The 20151-nt window shown below is 40.6% G+C and overlaps 1 protein-coding gene across 1 annotated transcript in view; it reads right to left on the minus strand.

Moving 5' to 3' along the window:
* Positions 1-644: 644 nt before the first annotated feature.
* The window catches only part of LOC118280725 (fibulin-2), a 32550-nt gene continuing 13043 nt past the window's right edge, over positions 645-20151 (minus strand). Inside the window, exons 4-28 of the mRNA XM_035601062.2 lie at positions 19559-19690; positions 18708-18771; positions 17583-17716; positions 16930-17053; positions 16302-16460; positions 15707-15889; positions 15001-15150; positions 14576-14675; positions 14122-14177; positions 13536-13664; positions 12834-12977; positions 11164-11314; positions 10135-10829; positions 9578-9772; positions 9117-9230; positions 8768-8944; positions 6808-6948; positions 6166-6323; positions 5601-5696; positions 4894-5021; positions 4380-4519; positions 3708-3852; positions 3212-3332; positions 2576-2697; positions 645-1908 (exon numbers count right to left, since the gene is read on the minus strand). Coding sequence (XP_035456955.1) covers positions 1746-1908; positions 2576-2697; positions 3212-3332; positions 3708-3852; positions 4380-4519; positions 4894-5021; positions 5601-5696; positions 6166-6323; positions 6808-6948; positions 8768-8944; positions 9117-9230; positions 9578-9772; positions 10135-10829; positions 11164-11314; positions 12834-12977; positions 13536-13664; positions 14122-14177; positions 14576-14675; positions 15001-15150; positions 15707-15889; positions 16302-16460; positions 16930-17053; positions 17583-17716; positions 18708-18771; positions 19559-19690 — 3921 coding nt within the window. The 3' untranslated portion in view covers positions 645-1745. The remainder of the gene's footprint in view (positions 1909-2575; positions 2698-3211; positions 3333-3707; positions 3853-4379; positions 4520-4893; positions 5022-5600; positions 5697-6165; positions 6324-6807; positions 6949-8767; positions 8945-9116; positions 9231-9577; positions 9773-10134; positions 10830-11163; positions 11315-12833; positions 12978-13535; positions 13665-14121; positions 14178-14575; positions 14676-15000; positions 15151-15706; positions 15890-16301; positions 16461-16929; positions 17054-17582; positions 17717-18707; positions 18772-19558; positions 19691-20151) is intronic.

Genomic DNA, 20151 nt, shown 5'->3' on the forward strand with positions numbered 1-20151 from the left:
TCCAAATTAGTAGAGCTTTTTTCCTTTAATTTACGTGAATAAGCCATGATTTTTAAGTAAGTGTCTCGATAGTTATTAGACAATTTTTTTTTATATTGCCAAATATTATTACTAAATACACATTAACAGGTGTAAATATTTTATTTAGAAAAAAAAATAAGGAAATAAAATAAAGTTTCGAAATAAACTTAAGCATACTTTATTGTTTAAGTCTATACAATAATAAATACTACGTACATTATATCTATTGATTTATTTATACTACAATATTACGAGTAATTAATTTCAACGAATCTGGCACAAAAAAATTGTTTGTTTTTAAAATTGAAACGTAAATTACAAAATTACACATCATGTCAAAATTAGTAGCAAAAAATATTGAATACAAAAAAAATGTATTTAAAAGTAACGTGTTCTTTTTCATATTTCGTACTTAACACAAAAATAATTGTGATTAAAAAAATAATGCCTACGAAAACATGTAGGAACCAAAAATATATCATCGAACATTTTCTAACTCTTACTAATTTTAAAAAGGCAAAATTCTAAAATATTTTATCGACCTACAAACACTAAAAAGCACCTTATTTCACTCAAAACTATACTTTTCACTTAATAATCATATTTTTTATATTGATAATAAGTGATCAGCAACGCCCATAAACACCCGCAACACCGAAGGAGTTACAAGTGCGTTGCTAACATAAAAAATCGTAGCTTATTATTATGACGACTTCGAAAAAAGTATGGCTATAAAAAATAAAAATAAGTTTCTTAAATTCTAGTTGGCTTAGTTCGCGCTGCGAAAAATGAACTCGATTATTATAAATCAGCTTAAAAAAAGGAGTTTCTCTATTCAATAGTTCGGTTTTCTCGCAGTACGAACTAATTAAAAAAAAAACAAAACAATACTGAATTCACAGAATGCAGTTCATTTGATAAGTAGATAGATAGATAATAATAAAAGTTAGTAAAACACAAAAAAAAACGAGTAAATAATTATTGTTCCCAATTTTTTTTAAGTCTAACGTGAAATATTGTGTACAAATTGTAGTTCTCAATTCACTGGATTCATTTCTTGTTATTTGAATAGATATTATGTTTAATTCAGTTTTATATTAAACCACATGACCTGTTTATCAATTAATTAAAACAACATAAACGTTAAACATTCACTGGTAGTCATATTACATATTCAATGCATTTTTATATGTTCTAAAAAGAATATAAAACATACACCATTTAAGTTTTCTGTAATATTCAATAGCAACGCAACAAAATAGGTTAATAATACACATGTTCAAATATTCAATTTCTTCGTATAACTTTTTATATAGCACCTAGTTGTACCTAAACAGTAGCGCCTAAGTGTACCTTTTTGTTAATTATTATGTTATCGGCTTACTCACTTAACTGTTTAACGAAGAACTACCACAGTAGCAGCGCGACAATCGCCGCGTCGTAGGTCGCGGCATGCTGCTAATGAATATAAGCCCCTAGCTAGCACCCTAGCTAGGCTTGAAGCGAGTCGAGTTCCTCGTCAAACAGTTACTTGAGTAAGCTTATAACATAATAATTAATTAGTATGTCTCACGGAAATTATAATAAAATTACACTTTTTTTGTTGTATACGAATAAAAAGATCATAGATACGACGTTAATCAAACAAAGAAATAAATGCTGAAAAAATATATTGACACATTAAAAATGTGTGCTAATAATTCTGCTCTCCATTGCATTTCCTTTTAAAACTCGTACTCGCTGACAAATATGAATAGCTTGGCAACAGCTGTGCCTCCGAATTGCTCGTGAGTGTACAATTCCATTGACATTTCTAGTTCTATACTCTGTGGTCCTTCTAACGGTCGTACTAGTGACGTCAAACCTTCGTTGTTGTTTTGCGTTAATCTGTAAAAGAAATTAGTGTTAAGTATTTTTTTTATACTGGTTAATGGGACAAGCCCGCCACATCCTCCCATACCGCTGCAACTCCTGTAAGCCAGGATCTACAGTAGATACAACCTTGAAAACACCGGAACATTGAAGTCCGGCGCGTCCCAGGGACATGAATGACTGTCTTGGATCCCGCAACGAAATAAATCAGAAGATATATTTTTTTATATACTATAAAGAACGTTGCCCCATACATGGCTTATCTCCTATGTCGTAAGTGCGCTTACAAACATACAAGTTCACATTTACATGACAGCCAGACCCAAAGAAACACTTCGTGGACATCATCACACAAAGAGTTGCTCCGTGCGGGAATCGAACCCGCTACACGTTACGCGGCAACCGGTTGCCCAGCCACTGCGTCAACTGTACAGTTAAGTTCTATTAGAATTTCATAATACTATTCATTTGTCACTGCTGGACATAGGCCTCTCCTCTCCTCTCCTCTCGTCTCCTCTCCTCTCCTATCTCTCTTTCCTCTCTCCTCTCTCTCTCTCTCTCCACTCCTCTCCTATCTCTCTTTCCTCTCTCCTCTCTCTCTCTCTCTCTCCACTCCTCTCCTCTTCTCTCTCTCTTCTCTTTCAATAGTGGACGAGAATTAGAAAAAAATTTGCGAACTTACAAAAAGTCGTGGATTTCAGCTTTCCTCTTGACGCTGGGCGGTGCGTTCACATTGACTAGCTTCAGTTCAAACCGCATTTTGACGTACGGCCACACAGGACCGCGCATTGTGAACAGTTTCAACTGGGGAATAAGATACAATATATTAGTCATTGTTTAACAATTAACCCGTGGTATCGAACGCAGATGTATGCGAGACACAATGTGTTTTCTATTGTGTCTCATATATTGACAAGACGTTAATCAAAAATACGAAATCCAAACAGTTTTCTACACAATTAACAAAAAAACACAGTTTACTTATGTAAAATTAATCAAGAAAACCTCTACTAGATTCAAGTCACAGAGGGACTCTTCAGAAGCGGCGACGTGTAGCCTCCTGCGCAAGGTCGCCGCACTCATGCTGCTCATGATGAAGACGCCTCACCATAGTTATTACAATAATATATTTTTCTACATGGTCTACAACACATTTTGTAATACTTCTGGTGTTGCAAGAATACTTAGACCATGGTATCCGCTTACCATCGAGCGAGCAGTACCAATGTGTCTATTCCTGGAGCTGTATACTTCTGTATACAATCATATTTATTATAAAAAATAACGAGATAATTGTTCAGTATCTTTTAAAATTTACCTTAGTATCAGGTATATACAGATTCGACACGAAAGTGATGAAGTTGTACGATATGGTGGTCGGCTGGTGAGCGCAGTTCCAATCTCCCGGCTGGCACACTCTCTCTACTTTGTTACAGCGACTGCAAGACACACAAAGAATATGGTTTTAAAAACCAAAAGCATGTTTTTTCAGTTAAGGTTGGTTTCAGAACCAATTCTTAATAACAAAATACTGTTAAACGATAGTGTTGTAAATAGAGAAACTGCTGTGTATACAACAAGTTTTTTTTATATGGGAGAGTGATGCTTCGACACGAATCGGCTAGCTCGTCCAGAGTGATGCCACGGCCTCGCAGAAAATAGACGTGAAACAACGCTTGCATGGGTCGTTTCGTGGGTCCATGGGCTGCAGCGATTGCTTACCATAAGGTGATCCGTCGGCACCTCGTGAGTGAGAGTACCGGAGGCCCTTATTTTAATTTATAAAGTAATATCCCTATTTACAAAACACTCACTGCTTATTCTCAAGCTGATAGCCAACTGGACAGGAGATGTGCTGGCAGCGGTAGCTACCGCGAGTGTTGACGCAGACATCACTGGAGGTGGCTGAGATGGAACCATGGGCGCAGAGAGCTTCGCCTGTCTCGCACTCGTCAATATCTGGATGAAGAAGATGTTCATGGTTCTTTTCTTTAGATCAAAAAACAAACTGACCGCCTCGTTGGTCGCAAGTGCGACTGCCGGGCAAGTATTACTGAGCTTTTAGGTGGAAGCCAAACGCATCTACAGCAACGTAGCGTAGCACATCTCTGGTGGAAAAGCTACTCATGAATGATAATTCTATTCACGTCTACTATTTAATTATGCGGCCTCGTTGGTCGAGTGGCCGCAAGTGCGACTGCCAGGCAAGGGGTCTCGGGTTAGATTCCCGGGGCGCACAAAGTATTTCTGGGCTTTTATCGGTCATTCGAAAATTTTTCGGTAGTAGCACGGAGACTAAAATTGTACCCAGTATATGACAATAGGCTCACCTCCTATTACATGGGACTTATAACACATATGGTGAAAAGTGTATGTACATTGTATAGCGGCATTACGTACCATAATGTGCACCTCTGCCTACCCTTTCGGGGATAAAAGGCGTGAAAAAAAAACACAAAGGGCAAATGTATAAACAAAACGCTCACCGATACAGCTCCTCTTGTCTTCTGAGAGCCGGTACCCTGAGGGACAGGCACAGCGGTAGCTTCCAGGCTCATTGAGGCAGCGTCCCACGCATGGGATCTTAGATCTAAACTCCGTGCATTCGTCTACGTCTGAACATGTACTGGAAGAAGAATGAAGAATATAATTTACCTATGTTTGTTACTCAATCAATATAATAGAAGGCTTTAAACAGAGAGGAGTGGAAGGAGGTTAGGGAGGCCTTTGCACTGTAGTGGGACGATAATGGCTGAAATCTAAATCTTGTTACTCAATCACGTCAAAATGGTTGAAGGGATCGGGATCAAATTTGAAACAACGGCAGATTATGGTATGAAATATCACATAGGACACTTTTTATCCCACGGAACCGCGGGTGCAGCTGCTGGCAGAAGCTAGTAGAAGATATGAAGGTCACAAATAATTTATCATTTCTTGATCTTTTGGACAGCTGTCCCTGTTATTCAAATTTGTTCAGCAAAAACGTTTTATTCATACCTGTTATCAGGATTGAGCCTGTATCCTCTATGACAAGCACACCTATAGGAGCCCCATACATTGTTACACCTGTGCTGACAGAGAGATCCTTGAGGCGACTCCATACACTCGTCTACGTCCACACATACCTGGTGAAGAGAGGCCAAAATTAAGAGGTGTTCATGATGAAGTTCTATGTAACAAACCATCGTCATCAGTCTATTAGTGGCCACCGCAGACCAAAGGCCCCTTCGCTTGCTCAATTCGGGTTGGCGATTTCAAACTTATAATTAGAGATTATAAGCGCAGGTTTCCTCATGATGTTTTCCTTCACCGTTTGTCAGTGGTGTCTAAATAATCTTAGAATGTACATATAACTCGGAAAAAGTCACACTGGTACTTGCCAATGGTAGCTTTCGAACCCGCACTGTCATGCATGAGAAGCGGGCGGTAACGATTTTGTTCCGAAAACAATTGCTAAAGACTGGGTTAAGAAACCATTCCTTTTTGTTAATCAACCTTGTCCCACTCTAAGATTTTCTCCAGGGTCGTGGGTGCGTTTACACATTTACATAAAATTTCACATGCATATGAAACAACATTTTGTGGATCACACAAAGAGTTGCTCCGGGCAGAATCTCCCGCTACACATTGCACGACAGCCGGTCGCCCAACCAACGCGTCCACTATGCAGCCAAAGACTCTCAGTACAATAGTATGATACTTACTTTATCGTTAACTGGTGCAGATCTGAATCCAATGTGACATTTGCATTGGTATGATCCGATTGTATTCACACAATCCGCATTTTGAGAGCAGACAGGCTGAAATTAAAAAACAAAATAACGATTAAACACTGTGTAACTGAAACTCTGATTGGTTCAATGAAAAGGCTTGTTTGATTTTATTCAGGAAATAGATATATAGGAAGGAAATCAACAAAGCAAAAAAGGCAGAAAACGAGAAAGAAAGAAGGGAAAACAAAACTATGTAAGTGTGGGAGAGCCATGCTTCGGCACGAATGGGCTGGCTCGGCCCGGTGTGATACCAAGGCCTCGCAGAAAACCGACGTGAACTTGCGTTATGTGAGTAAGGTTACCGAAAACAAAATTACCCCACTTCCCAATCTACCCAATCCCCGATCCCCCAACAAGCCTTAAATTCCTAACCACCAAAAGGCAGGCAAAGCACTTATAACACCTCTGGAGTTGCGGGTGTCCATAGTCGCCGGCAATTGCTTACCTCCAGGTGATCCGTCTGCTCGTTTACCAAGTTTATACCATAAAAACTTACTTGACTTCCAGCCAACGCACATTCATCCACATCTTCACACTCATGGTCACCAACCAAGCGGTGTCCTTGGGGACAATTGCAGGAGTATCCTCCAGCAAGATTGGTACAAATCTGTTGAGGTCCACACTTGGCTTCCCCGGTCAGACACTCATTTACATCTGCAATAAAACAATAACCATTTTATTGACTTCTATTTTATGTTCTTCCTTACTTCAAAGTTACGTTATGCAGCTAACTTTCTACTAGTATTTATTTCTGTACCCTTAGTACAAGTTTGTTTTACGTTTAACGAGATCGAAACGAACGCACGTCTGGCGTCTCTGATTGGTTGGTTTATTTGCGCCGACCAATCAAAGCGTCGAAAAAAAGCTATTTAGTCCGTCAGTTAGGTAATGGAAGAATACTTAGATAAAACGAATGAAATGTACCTAAAAGTAACATCACGCGATATTTCAAATCGATATGCATATCTTCGAAAGTATTTATTTCCGTAAGAAAATAACAAGTACGTACCTATCTAATATTTTAAAATCTACAAGACGGACATTGAAAAGTAAAAATTAGTTATCTACCGTATTTATTTACTGTCTGATTTAACGCACGCCATTTAATTTTGACACCAACAATATCAAAACAACTTACCAACACAGGTATTGTCGTCTCCAAGCCTGTAGCCATTGGGACATCTGAACACGGAGCCACGATCATCCACCTGCGTGATCTCAGGATCCACGTACTTAGTGCCAGTTAGTGGCACGTTACTTGGAGGTATTGAAGGGTATACTGGAAAAGAGGAATTCAAAGTCAGTATTATGTACTTTACTAACCAAAAAATTCTTAACTGTTATGACTTATGAACGGTTGAACTTGAAACTACCAATGCAAATTTAAATAAATTTCCGACTACAATACTATACTGTATATTGTTAATTCTTATAAATAACTATCTCATAAATATCATGAGCCATAAATATAAAAATATAACCCATTTATTAGGTGATTAGAATAGAAGCTTGGGGACCATTGCCAAGCTTGGCGAACATGGCCAAACTTGGCGACCATGGCCAAGCTTGGCGGCCTTGGCCAAGCTTGGCGGCCTTGGCCAAGCTTGGCGACCTTGGCTAAGCTTGGCGGCCTTGGCCAAGCTTGGCGACCTTGGCCAAGCTTGGCGGCCTTGGCCAAGCCCGGCGGCCTTTGCCAAGTTTGGCGGCCTTGGCCAAGCTTGGTTGCCTTGGCCAAGCTTGGCGAACATGGCCAAACTTGGCGGCCTTGGCCAAGCTTGGCGACCATGGCCAAGCTTGGCAGCCTTGGCCAAGCTTGGCGACCATGGCCAAACTTGGCGGCCTTGGCCAAGCTTGGCAGCCTTGGCCAAGCTTGGCGAACATGGCCAAACTTGGCGGCCTTGGCCAAGCTTGGCGAACATGGCCAAACTTGGCGGCCTTGGCCAATCTTGGCGGCCTTGGCCAAGCTTGGCGGCCTTGGCCAAGCTTGGCGACCATGGCCAAGCTTTGCGGCCATGGCCAAGCTTGGCAGCCTTGGCCAAGCTTGGCGAACATGGCCAAACTTGGCGGCCTTGGCCAATCTTGGCGGCCTTGGCCAAGCTTGGCGACCATGGCCAAGCTTGGCGGCCTTGGCCAAGCTTGGCAGCCTTGGCCAAGCTTGGCGAACATGGCCAAACTTGGCGGCCTTGGCCAAGCTTGGCGACCATGGCCAAACTTGGCGGCCTTGGCCAAGCTTGGCGACCATGGCCAAGCTTGGCGGCCTTGGCCAAGCTTGGCAGCCTTGGCCAAGCTTGGCGACCTTGGCCAAGCTTGGCGGCCTTGGCCAAGCTTGGCGGCCTTGGCCAAGCTTGGCGGCCTTGGCCAAGCTTGGCGGCCTTGGCCAAGCTTGGTTGCCTTGGCCAAGCTTGGCGAACATGGCCAAACTTGGCGGCCTTGGCCAAGCTTGGCAGCTTTGGCCAAGCTTGGCGAACATGGCCAAACTTGGCGGCCTTGGCCAATCTTGGCGGCCTTGGCCAAGCTTGGCGGCCTTGGCCAAGCTTGGCGACCTTGGCCAAGCTTGGCGGCCTTGGCCAAGTTTGGCGGCCTTGGCCAAGCTTGGCGGCCTTGGCCAAGCTTGGCGGCCTTGGCCAAGCTTGGCGGCCTTGGCCAAGCTTGGTTGCCTTGGCCAAGCTTGGCGAACATGGCCAAACTTGGCGGCCTTGGCCAAGCTTGGCAGCTTTGGCCAAGCTTGGCGAACATGGCCAAACTTGGCGGCCTTGGCCAATCTTGGCGGCCTTGGCCAAGCTTGGCGGCCTTGGCCAAGCTTGGCGACCTTGGCCAAGCTTGGCGGCCTTGGCCAAGTTTGGCGGCCTTGGCCAAGCTTGGCGACCTTGTCCAAGCTTGGCGGCCTTGGCCAAGCTTGGCGGCCTTGGCCAAGCTTGGCGGCCTTGGTCAAGCTTGGCGGCCTTGGTCAAGCTTGGCGGCCTTGGTCAAGCTTGGCGACCTTGGTCAAGCTTGGCGACCATGGCCAAGCTTTGCCAAGCTTGGCGACCATATAAACTAAAAAAACACGGTTAACTAATTTAATATGCCATTTGAGAGCTGTAATACAAAATACTCACCAGGTTCATTTCCATATCCAGTAGGAAACTGGCCATGGTTCTTCAGAGGAACACATCGATGCCTGATCTCGTCTAGTCTCCAATTAGGAGGACACTCGCATCGGTATCCGCCAGGAGTGTTGATGCAAATCTCTACTGCTGCACAGTTCGCTTGGCCGTTCGTGCATTCGTTTATGTCTGAGGATTGGTAAGAAATTAGTTTGTTTTTGTGTATTTGAAGAAAATGTCTCAGACTTCGCGTAGAAGATTTCACGATAAAATCAGAGGTGACTTCATAAGTGGGTGGGACATCTACCATGTAGCAGTGGTGCTTACATAATTGTGTATGTTACATCTCTAGCTGACTTACCTTCACACTCTCCAGTTTTGGCATTGTGGTGGAATCCTGCATCACAAAGGTTTCTTGGACGGAACGGTCTCGCCGTCACACGGTACTCCGGATATCCCCAGAAGAAGGATCTCTCTGTAAAAAGAAATGAAATTCCTTGTAATATGGAAAATAATATAAAAGGACATGTTAACTTAATGTTTTTTTTTTTTTTTTTATGTAATTGGGGGCATACGAGTTAACGGGACACCTGATGGTAAGCGATCAGCGCCGCCCATGGACACCCGCAACACTAGAGGCGTTATGTTACTTAAAATTCTCAAAATACGTACTCATTAAGATATCTTCTAAAGATCCCTAGAATTCTCACTTAACCCAGAGGGGTAAGCAAAACTTCATAAATTAATCAGTAAACTTACTCCGCCTCAGATAAAAATTAGTGAACATTTTTTTAGTAATAGAAAATCAAGTAACACCCTTACTAGTAGAAGTAGGCACATGAGGCACAGGAGTAGTCGAAGTGGTAGAAGACGAGGTGGTGACGAATTCACAGGACTTGGTGATCAGGTCGCGCCTGAACCCTGGCGCGCAGTTACACGTGTAGCCTCCGATGGTGTTCCTACACACTTCTGTCAGGCCAGAACAGCTGTGGCGGTTTGTGGAGCATTCGTCGATATCTGAAGACAAATAAACATAGCGTAATTTCTGGAAGATGTTGAAAGCATTATATTAGGGAAAGTATGTTATTCTGTTAATTATCGTCTACTTCAACCATCTTTATTTTTTATGGTATAAGCCTGTAAACAAGCAGACGGATCACCTGATGCTAAACAATCGCCGCCGCCAACGGACACCCGAAACACCAGAAGCGTTACAAGTGCGTTGCCGGCCGTTTGGGGGTTAGGAACTTAAGGGTTATTGGTGAATCGAGAATTGCTAAGATGCACTACAGAAAAGCAGTACAGAAAAAGTATGAGATATTAAAATCTAAACTCCCACTCACAAAAATAGCTTAAAACCAGTTTCGCAAAATACTTACCAAAACAAGCTCCATATTCATCAGGCTCGAACCCAAACGGACAGCTTTTAGGCACTTGGACTTTAGTCCACTGATTTTTGGGAAGCCTTTCTGTATCAATTACAACTGACCCATCTTCATTCTTCTCTGCTGGGATAGTCGCTGTCTCTTTGCCTACACTTACAACTACCTGATACGGTGGTGAACCTCGTGGTTCTTCAGTAGGTCTATAAGTCGTTTCTGGTTCTATTGGTGGTAAAGACTCATTGGTTGGTTCTTCTACTCTTGTGGGATAAGTAGGTTCAGGCTCTCGACGTGGCTCTTCTGTTGGTTTCGGTAATTCTGCTTCAGGAATGTATTCTGGTGGAGTAGGACGGTTGAAGGTCACTTCTGGTTGCCGTGGTTCTTCTGTCGGGATGGTTTCTGGCTGCTGTGGGATTGTGGTTGGTGGTTCAGGAGTCGTTGGTGCCGGAGTAGTTGGTAGTTCTGGTGTAGTTGTTGGCTGTGTTTCGTATTTAGGACTACTTGCGTCATATTTGTATACATCTGGTATGTTATAGGGTGGTGGTTCTACATTGTTGTCTTCGATTCTTGGTTCGGGTTCGGGTTCTTTTGGTTTTTCCGTGGTTGTGCTAGATGTGGTTGGTGGTGTTGGTTTTTGAGTTGTTGTTGTTGATGGTTCTTGTGGTTTGGTATTGTTCGCATCTGTTTCTTCACTAAAATGAATAATATTTGATTTAAGTAAATTATAAAAGTGATTAGACGCATTTAATGATCTTACTATCACTACATTGTATAAAACAAAGTTGTCGCTATTCCTATGTCCCTTTATATGCGTAAATCTTTAAAACTACACAACGGAGTTTGATGCAATTTTTTTAATAGATAGAGTGATTGAAGAGGAAAGTTTATATGTATAATACATGCATAATATATCACCATTACACCCATGCGAAGCTGGGGCACTTAGCTAGTAGTAAATATATATTTAAAGCTCGATTTTTAAATTTTAAGTTAAATTTTGAGCCGATATGGACGTATAGGACTTACTCTGAATCGTAATACTCGTATTCATATTCTGGCACTGGTGTGGTGGACGTGGTGGTGGTGCGTTTGCGGACACATCGGAAAGAACCACGGAGGTTGAAACAATGATAGTCTGGACCGCAGTTGTCGGTACCCAGCGCGCACTCGTCGATATCTGTGATAAAATATAAACAGTTTATTTTGTCAACATTTTAAATATATTTTTTGAAACAAGACTCTCTATTATATCTATCATAATATGGAATGTATAAACTCGAGTTTCTTGAACGTTTTTAAAAGTTGTAAATCTACACTAATATTATAAAGAGGAAAACTTTGTTTGTTTGGTTGTAATGAATAGGCTCAAAAACTACTAGACCGATTTTAAAAATTCTTTCACCATTCGAAAGCTACGTTATCCACGAGTAACATAGGCTATATTTTATTTTGGAAAAAATAGGGTTCCGTGAGATATTTGGATTTTTCGGACACAAACTGAAAAAAATCAACCAAAGAAGTTACTTATTTTGCGTACGCTGCCTAAACTACAAAAGATAGAACCATAAAATGTTATAAATAATTGTAGATCTTATAAATATCTACAAAAAAGTCCGCGACACACTATACCTATCTATGTCGAGTGAGGCACAACAACCACATTTTTATTTAAAATCTTGATTTTTTTTTGGAGTACATTTAAACGCGTTTATTTTACTCATGCTATTAATCCTTATCAAAATAAATTATTTCATCAATAAGTACAGTTTATGTTGATAATATTTGGTCTTTGAATGATTAAAATTGGACGTTTGGTTTTGAAGTTGTGGTGAAATTAAAATATTACGATTTCTGCTGCACGGCCCGTTGCGAAGTGGACGTCGCCAAGGCCAGGGGTGCGCGTGCGGGAGAGGGGTGTTTAGATCTATGAGTAAGGTACCCGCGCGGCTCATATTTCATATTATAAATGCGAAAGTAACTCTGTCTGTCTGTCTGTTACGCTTACGCCGTTACGCCTAAACCAGTAAACCAAACATTTTGATGAAATTTGGTACAAAGATAGAATAGACCCTGAAGAACAACATAGACTACTTTTTATTGCGAAAAAAATAGGGGAGAGTGAGTAAAAAGAGGGGTTGAGTGGTCATATGGAAATTCGTCATTTTTAAAGCTGTAACAGTGAAACTTTGTATTTAGACACTTAATGGGGAACGAAAGAACATAGGCTACTTTTTATAGCGAATAAAAAGGGTAGAAGGCGTTTTAATTTTGACCACCAACCACGCGGACGAAGTCGCGGGCAAAAGCTAGTAATAAATTATAACTGTTACTAATAAATCTTTCTGAATATCATTTGAACCTACTTTTTCTGAAGTCGGTTAAGGTTAAGATTAATTTGGTCATTTAACCGACTTTAGAGTGGTATTTAAATGAAGTCTCCCAATTATGGGATTTTTTTGAGGAGGGAAAATCTTCCAATGTCTTCTCCCGCCGTGGGTGAGGTGGGAAAGAGAATCAGACTCTTACTGACTAAAAACCACCCCGTTCCTAGTCCTGCTTTGAGCCGGAGCCACGGTAACCTTTTACGTTGTCCGCGGCTCCGGATCGGGCATCGGCCCTGATGGGCCCCATCTGTGATGGTCTGGCCCAATTATAATATATAGATTTTTTTGTATTTTTTTTTATTCAAACCCTACCTTCGCACTTCCCAGTAGAGTGGTGCAGCACGTAGCCAGTGCCGCAGGAAGTCATCCTGATGCACAGGTAGGAGCCGACCGTGTTGTCGCACCGCTGCGCTTGGGGGATACAGTCGTGTTGGCCTGTCGCGCACTCGTTCACGTCTGGAGAAATTAACATTTAAGGATTACTATTATAATATGATTTATTTCCTACGCTAATCCAACAAAAATATCTGTAGGAAGAGGTGATACACAAACGTGTCAACCTTGCAAAAATCTTTTTACGTTAGACGATAATAACTCTGAAATTTTGAACCTTTACATTTTAAATTAATTATTATGTTATCGGCTTATTCATGTAACTGTTTGACAAGAAACTCTAATAGTAGCAGCGCGACATTCGCCGTCGCGTCGCCGCGTCGTGTGTCGTGTGTCGCGAAATGTTGCTCATGAATATGAGGCTCTAGCACGACTTGAAACTAGTCGAGTTCCTCGTCGAACAGTTACGTGCGTAAGCCGATTAACATAATTATTGCTTTACATTTTAGTTGAGCGTAGAAGTTGATTTCAAAATTTTACGGAACCAAGAAACTATTTATACATCAACTTAGTATCCATTTCCACCAAGCCTTAGTCTTTGTCTATCTAGACCCAAATCTAAATTAATTATATCTATACATTTTATTTCACCAGAAGCCCTTAAAATTCTAGTTTACTCACCAACACAAGCTCCAGTAGTGATGTCCAGTTCGTACCCCAACTTGCAGTAACATTCGTAGCTGCCGTTGGTGTTCAAACATTGTTGGTACTGGTCACAGATGTGTGTCCCTTCTACACACTCATCGATATCTATAAGGAAAATAATAAAGTTCAGTGAAAAAAAAAATAGATGGTTAAGTGAAGAGTGATTTTAAGGAGATAGAATACTGGACGATGTGGTCTCTAAAAAGATATGTGTCCACAGGCCCGCATCGTACGCATCGCACGCAACGGATTTTAGTTTGCCTTGTATAGAAACTCATACAACTGCGCCCACTGATCCGCATCGTACGGACCGCATCATCGGCAATGCCTACATGCGATGCGTACCGATGACGTCATACAGAATGCGTACGTTACGGGACTGTGGACACTTATCTTTAAGAAGACAAAGCTTTTAAAACAAATGAGAACGAGACAGAATTTAATTTGATAAAGAAAAGTAAAAGAATTAAACATAATTGCACCGATTCCAAGTCATAATGAAGATAAGAAGACTAGGTACAAAGAAAATAATGGACTTCCAAATGTTTTTAAAACTCCTCACCTTCACAATGATGACTAGTTGCACTCAATCTCATACCATCTGGACATTTGGCTTTGCTGAAAAACACATAAATCCATCAATTTAATTCATCATTACTTATGGAAATCCCTAATCACTTACGATAAGAAATATTTTAGTACCTCAAATCAAATCAAATCAGCTGTATTGTGGACTATAGGTATGCATTATAAATACAGGGGTTAAATAATTAAAATGAGTTCAGTTATGTCCCGCAGTTGAGGCATACAATAATAAAATATAAATCAGAATTTAAAAACACAATTATACATTATTAATATTCCAAATTATAAATACATACAAATTTGATTTCAAGCTATGTAACAAATCAATAGATTTTTCAAATGTGTTAATTTGAATCTCAAATTATAACAATTAAAATGAATCTGGCTTTGTAAAACTCCATAAAAGATGGAATATAAAACCTACTCTTTACCTTGGATCAACTTTAGCTTTGCAGTCGTATCTTCCTAACTGGTTGATGCAGACTTGATCATGTCCGCAGATGATTCCTCCCTCCTCACATTCATCAATGTCTATGAAGAAAAAAAAACGAAAATGTAACATCAAAAATAAGTAATTGTTAGCGTGGCTTAAAACTAATTTCTCGTCAAATAATTACGTGAGTAAGTCGAATAACATAATTAATTTAGTACGTCTCAAAAAAAATTGTTCTTTTTCCTTGTCCTTGTATTGCAAAGTCTATTAAGCCTAAGTTTAACTTAGGCTTAGGCTTTGAAAAACAGGTACATACCAATGTTTGCATCAATCTACCAAATGGATAATTTGAGACAATGGTGATGAATAGTGAGTAGTTTACCAAATAATGTTTTACCTGTATAAAAATAAGGTTGAAATTACCTTCACACTTATTAGTCTTGGGATCCAACTTGAACCCTGGAGGACAATGCTTGGAGACCTTATCCTGACAGTAGAAGGAGCTGTGAGTGTTGATGCAGAACTGAGATAGTGGGTTACAGTCGTCTTTGCGGAGAGCACATTCGTCTACGTCTGTAAAGGGAATACTTTTTTGTTAGTATTTGAGATTTTATCAGAATTAAAAATGTAAATGGCACTGGTAGCTTCATTTAAAATACACACATCACGCGTCCCCTCAACAGTTTATAAGTGGCCACTGTTGACCAAAGTCTCTTCTCGCATGTAGATATGCATGCTCAGTAATTTAAGATACGTCCAGTCAACATTATTAAACACTCAATGCTAAGCCAATTTCGGTTTGGATTGTTTTCTGAGATATCTATATAGAGTAGAGCCCAATATTATGCCTGTTATTAAAAAGCTTGTTGTCTCTTCACGCCGTATAATAGGATGTGAGCCTATTTGCCACAAAGAAATTTCCGAAAATCCGAAAAAAGGGCACAGCAATATTTTGCCGACCCGGGAATCGAACCCGAGACCCCTAGCCCTAGTCGCACTGCAACTATACAACCAACAAGGAAGTTTTAGTTAAAAAACTTCTGTACAAAATATAAATGAAACAAACTGGTCCATCTGTCAACCCTTCTCTTACTATCATCAATAAAATCACCATTAATAACAGTATTACCTTCGCACTCCTCATGAAGTCCAACCTTGAATCCGGGTGGGCATCGGTCCTCCACATGAGTCCGAGGAGAGGTGCTGAGGTTGATGGGGTTCCCAGTAACCCCACCACAGCTGTACCCGCCTATCGTGTTCTCACACACGTATTGAGGACATGGTGGGTTTGGGAGCAAGCACTCGTTTATATCTGAAAAGAAAATTAATTTTATAGAAGACCAAGTTCCCGATAGTTCTGTTTTCAACCGACTTCAAGAAAAGGAGATTCTCTGTTTGAACTGTATGTATGTAATGTTTATGTGCGATTATATCGCGTTTAGCTGAACCTATTTTAATTTAACTTAAGCTTATTAAAAATAATTGATCATAAATGAAGAAAAGCTCTACTAGTTTCGAGTCACAGGGAGGCTCTTCATTATGAGCAGTGTGCGCAGACGCAAGGACGTCGCGCAGACTACTAGGCAGTTAGGAGTAGGCTGCTTACGCTGCTCATGATGAAGAGTCCCCTGTGACTCGAAACTAGATTTTAGCCAATTTAATATGTCTCACGATAGTTATAAAAAATACTGAATCAAACAATTTAGATTAAAATTCGTACTTACCATCACACACATTGTTATTAAGGTTCCTAGCGAATCCAGGTGGACACAGTCCCTTCTCAGCATTTTTCTTCTTGTCTAAGATGCACCTGTAGGAGCCCTGGAGGTTGTGGCACGTGCCTTGCAGGCAGACTGGCACGTCCAGCTGACACTCGTCTATGTCTGGAAGAAGGATTGTGTTCTGTTGTAGTATGTAAAGTATTTGTGACATGGATTGAAATGTACTGGATCTACATTGTTTCTTTTTTCATATGTATTTTTTGTTGCCCCATACTAAGATTTTCTCCTGTGTAGTGGGCGCGTTTATAAACATACAAGTTCACATACATATGACACCCAGACACCGCACCAACCGTGGTTTTGAAAAAGCTCTACTGGTTTCAAGTTTCACCAGGACTTATATTTGCATTACACTGTACAATTTAAACTTTCATAATGTATGTACAATTTAGTAAAATACATTACTAAATAAACAATTTGTTAGTAAAACTAAGCTGTAATTTGTGCCTGTAACTAACTGACTAAATATTAACAAAAAAAAAATAGTCTTGTTTGCACTTCCAATCACTACAGCTTTGAAAAAAATCTTCGTTCTTGTTCTCTTTCCCTCTTTATAATTTGATTCTCTTACCTTGACATGAAGTTCCATCAGTCATCAGCTCGTATCCTCGTCTGCAAGAGCACTTCACTTCCACACCATTGTCGTTACACTTGTGCTGGCAGGGATTGTGAGGCTTGCATCTGTTTTTGCTCACCTGGAAATATAGAATTTATTTATTTATATTCTTCTTTCTATGTTTTTTACATGGGAGAGCCATGCTTCGCCACGAATAGGCTCGACCAAAGAGATACCATGGGTTAACAAAAATTAGGCGTGGAATAACACTTGCGTTATGTTCAGTCACGTGATAATGATTACCGGAGGCCCATTCGTACCCACTTCTCGAAACCTTCAATTTCCAAATCTCCAAAAAGGTCGGTAACGTACTTGTAACTTCTCTGTTGTTGCGGGTATCTATGAGCTGCAGCACCGTATATTTCATAACCGATACGACTTCATCGGTTTCGAATTTAATTCTTCATGAAAAGAGCGTACCTATTCCTTTTTAAAATGCCAGCAACGCACCTGTGCTTCTTACGGGTGTCCATGGGCAGAGCTGATCGCTTACCATCAGGTGACCCGTAGGCTCATTTGCCTATTTTTCTATAAAGAAAAAATTGCTTACCGTCAGATGATCCTATTTGTTTACCACTCTATCCTATAAAAAATGAAGGTATACCAACCTCCTTGCAGTTCCTTCCATCAGCCATCAGCATGAAGCCAGGGTTGCACTCGCATTTATAGGATCCTGGCACTGGTATACAATGATGAGCACATAGTTCATTCGGAGCGTAGTCTTCGCAAACTGATGGTAGTGCTGGAACAATTACAGAGTATGTTAACATCATCAGCAGCCTTTAATAGTCCTACTGCTCAGACCTCTTCTCACACGGAGAAGGCATGAGAATTAATCACTACCCCTGCTCAGCTCCCTGGGTAGATTGCTACTTTCAAACTTATAGTTATAAACTTATAGATACGTTCAAGCTTTCTCGCAGTTTTCCTTCACCATTGTATTTAAGTGTGGGAGAGCCATGCTTCAGCACGAATGGGCCGGCTCGACAGGAGTAATACCACGTCCTCACAGAAAACCAAATCCCCGATTCCCCAACATCCCTTAAATTCCTAAACCCCAAAAGGCCAGCAACGCTCTTATAACTCTTCTGGTATTTCGGGTGTCCCTGGGCGGCGACGATTGCTTACCATCAGATGATCCGTCTGCTCGTTTACCGGATTATACATAGAAAGAAGTCATTCTGCTATTTGCCAAGTTTTGAACCTGCACCCTCACGCCACCACATGACATACAACATTATCCTAATCGACATAGTAACAAAATATCAGTATTAAATTTCCCTTTTATCATCGACCAAACATCTTAAAGAGATAATGTAAGGTGCATTTGTCTTGAATCAACTTCGCTTATCTAAGTAGCGAATCATCATTCGCTGTGCATTGCACAATGCATTCACTGTGCACGCACATTTTTATACACGCACAATTCTTTTGTATGTATGTCATTGAAGTTTCTCCTGAACAGCTGAACCGATTTTGAAGATATTTTGAAATGTAATTCGATTTTATAGGGCAGTTACAAAAAACTAAAAATAAAATAATTTTGAGTCTACGAATTTGTATTTAAAAGAATCAATTTAGAGGTTACTAGGTGCCCCCTATAGCGTATATCCCCTTATGCCCCTATAGCTTATAGACCCCTTTAGCCCCTATAGCCCCCTATAGCTAATGGTGGATAATGTTAGTAAGGGGACCAAAAAATTACTCATAAGAAATGTTATTTAGGTACTTACTAGACAGAGAAATAGTGTTTGTACTTCTTGAAGAAGAGTCGCTTTTCCAGTCTTTGGCCGCTTTCTGTAACAGAAAAATATATTATTAAGGTATGTACTCGTATGTCTAAAGAGAATTAGATTATATTGCACGCATCTTCATAGCACAGCTACTTTGTGGCGGCGCATCTTCATAGCACATTTTACTCGCACCGCTACATAGCATAGTATCATTGGAGACGGTCACATATCCTTGCAGAATAGCTACATCTATCCTAACAAGGTAACTAAAATAATAATAATAAAGTCACATCCACCCAATTCTCAATAAATCCAAGGACAGAAGCAAATGGTCGCAAGGCCGCGGTTCTAATCCCGTATCAGGTCAAATATTTACTGTACAAATAGTTTTTTTTTTACTGATATGCGACCAAACTGTCTGGTGGGGTAGATAAAATAAACAGCGCTTTTTGTTACACTTAATTCAAAATATAAAACTATGTTATGTAACTCAGGTCAGTAAATCCTGAGAATAACTAACATATATATACTGGCTTTTAGTTAGAGCCCATGATCGTCATCCATCAGCCGAGAGACGTCCACTGCTGAACAAAGGCCTCCCCCTTAGTCCATTTAAAGGAAGTTTAGTTAGAGCCCATAGTAAAATAACCTTTTTTTAAGTGAACCTTCATAGTTTCAAATGCGACTCTCTATTTTTTAAGTCAAATAATATACCTTCTCCTAAGTCTAAAAAATACTATACTGAAAACCACATCAAAATCGGTTCAGCCAAACGCGAGATGATCGCGCACAAACAAACATACATACATACAGGTCAAACTGAGAACCTCCTTTTTTTGAAGTCGGTTTACCTTGCAACAAGTAATAAAAGCGTCTTCAGCCAGTAACTCCTCAGCATTCATGCCATGTTTCCTCTCCTTGCAAGCCTCTGGGCCCTTCGTGGAACCCTCCGTCGTCCCTCTCGAACAGTCGTTGCAACATATCTGAAACAATGTATTTTATATTTATAAGATTAAGTTTATAAACTAGCATATGGATCACCTGATGGTAAGCAATCGCCGCCGCCCATCGGACACAAGCAACACCAGAGGCTTTACAAGTGCGGTGCCTTTTGGGGGTTAGAAATATAAGGGTTGTTGGGGAATCGGGGATTGGGAAGATTAGGGAAGGCGCTAATTGGGCCTCCGGTAACCTCACTCACACAACGAAACACAACACAAGCGTTGTTTCACGTCGGTTTTCTGTGGGGCCGTGGTAACACTCCAGTCGAGGTGGCCCATTCGTGCTGAAGCATGGATCTCTCACACTTATGTATGTAATCTTCAGCGCATCTACTCGCACAACCTTATTGAAAAATCTACCAAAATCATAAAAGTCGACCTCTAAATCACCCAAAACTAACATTACAACCACAAGCCTTAACAAAGGACTTCCTTCAAAAATA

Source organism: Spodoptera frugiperda, chromosome 16 (assembly GCF_023101765.2).
Source record: "Spodoptera frugiperda isolate SF20-4 chromosome 16, AGI-APGP_CSIRO_Sfru_2.0, whole genome shotgun sequence".
Lineage (NCBI taxonomy): Eukaryota > Metazoa > Arthropoda > Insecta > Lepidoptera > Noctuidae > Spodoptera > Spodoptera frugiperda.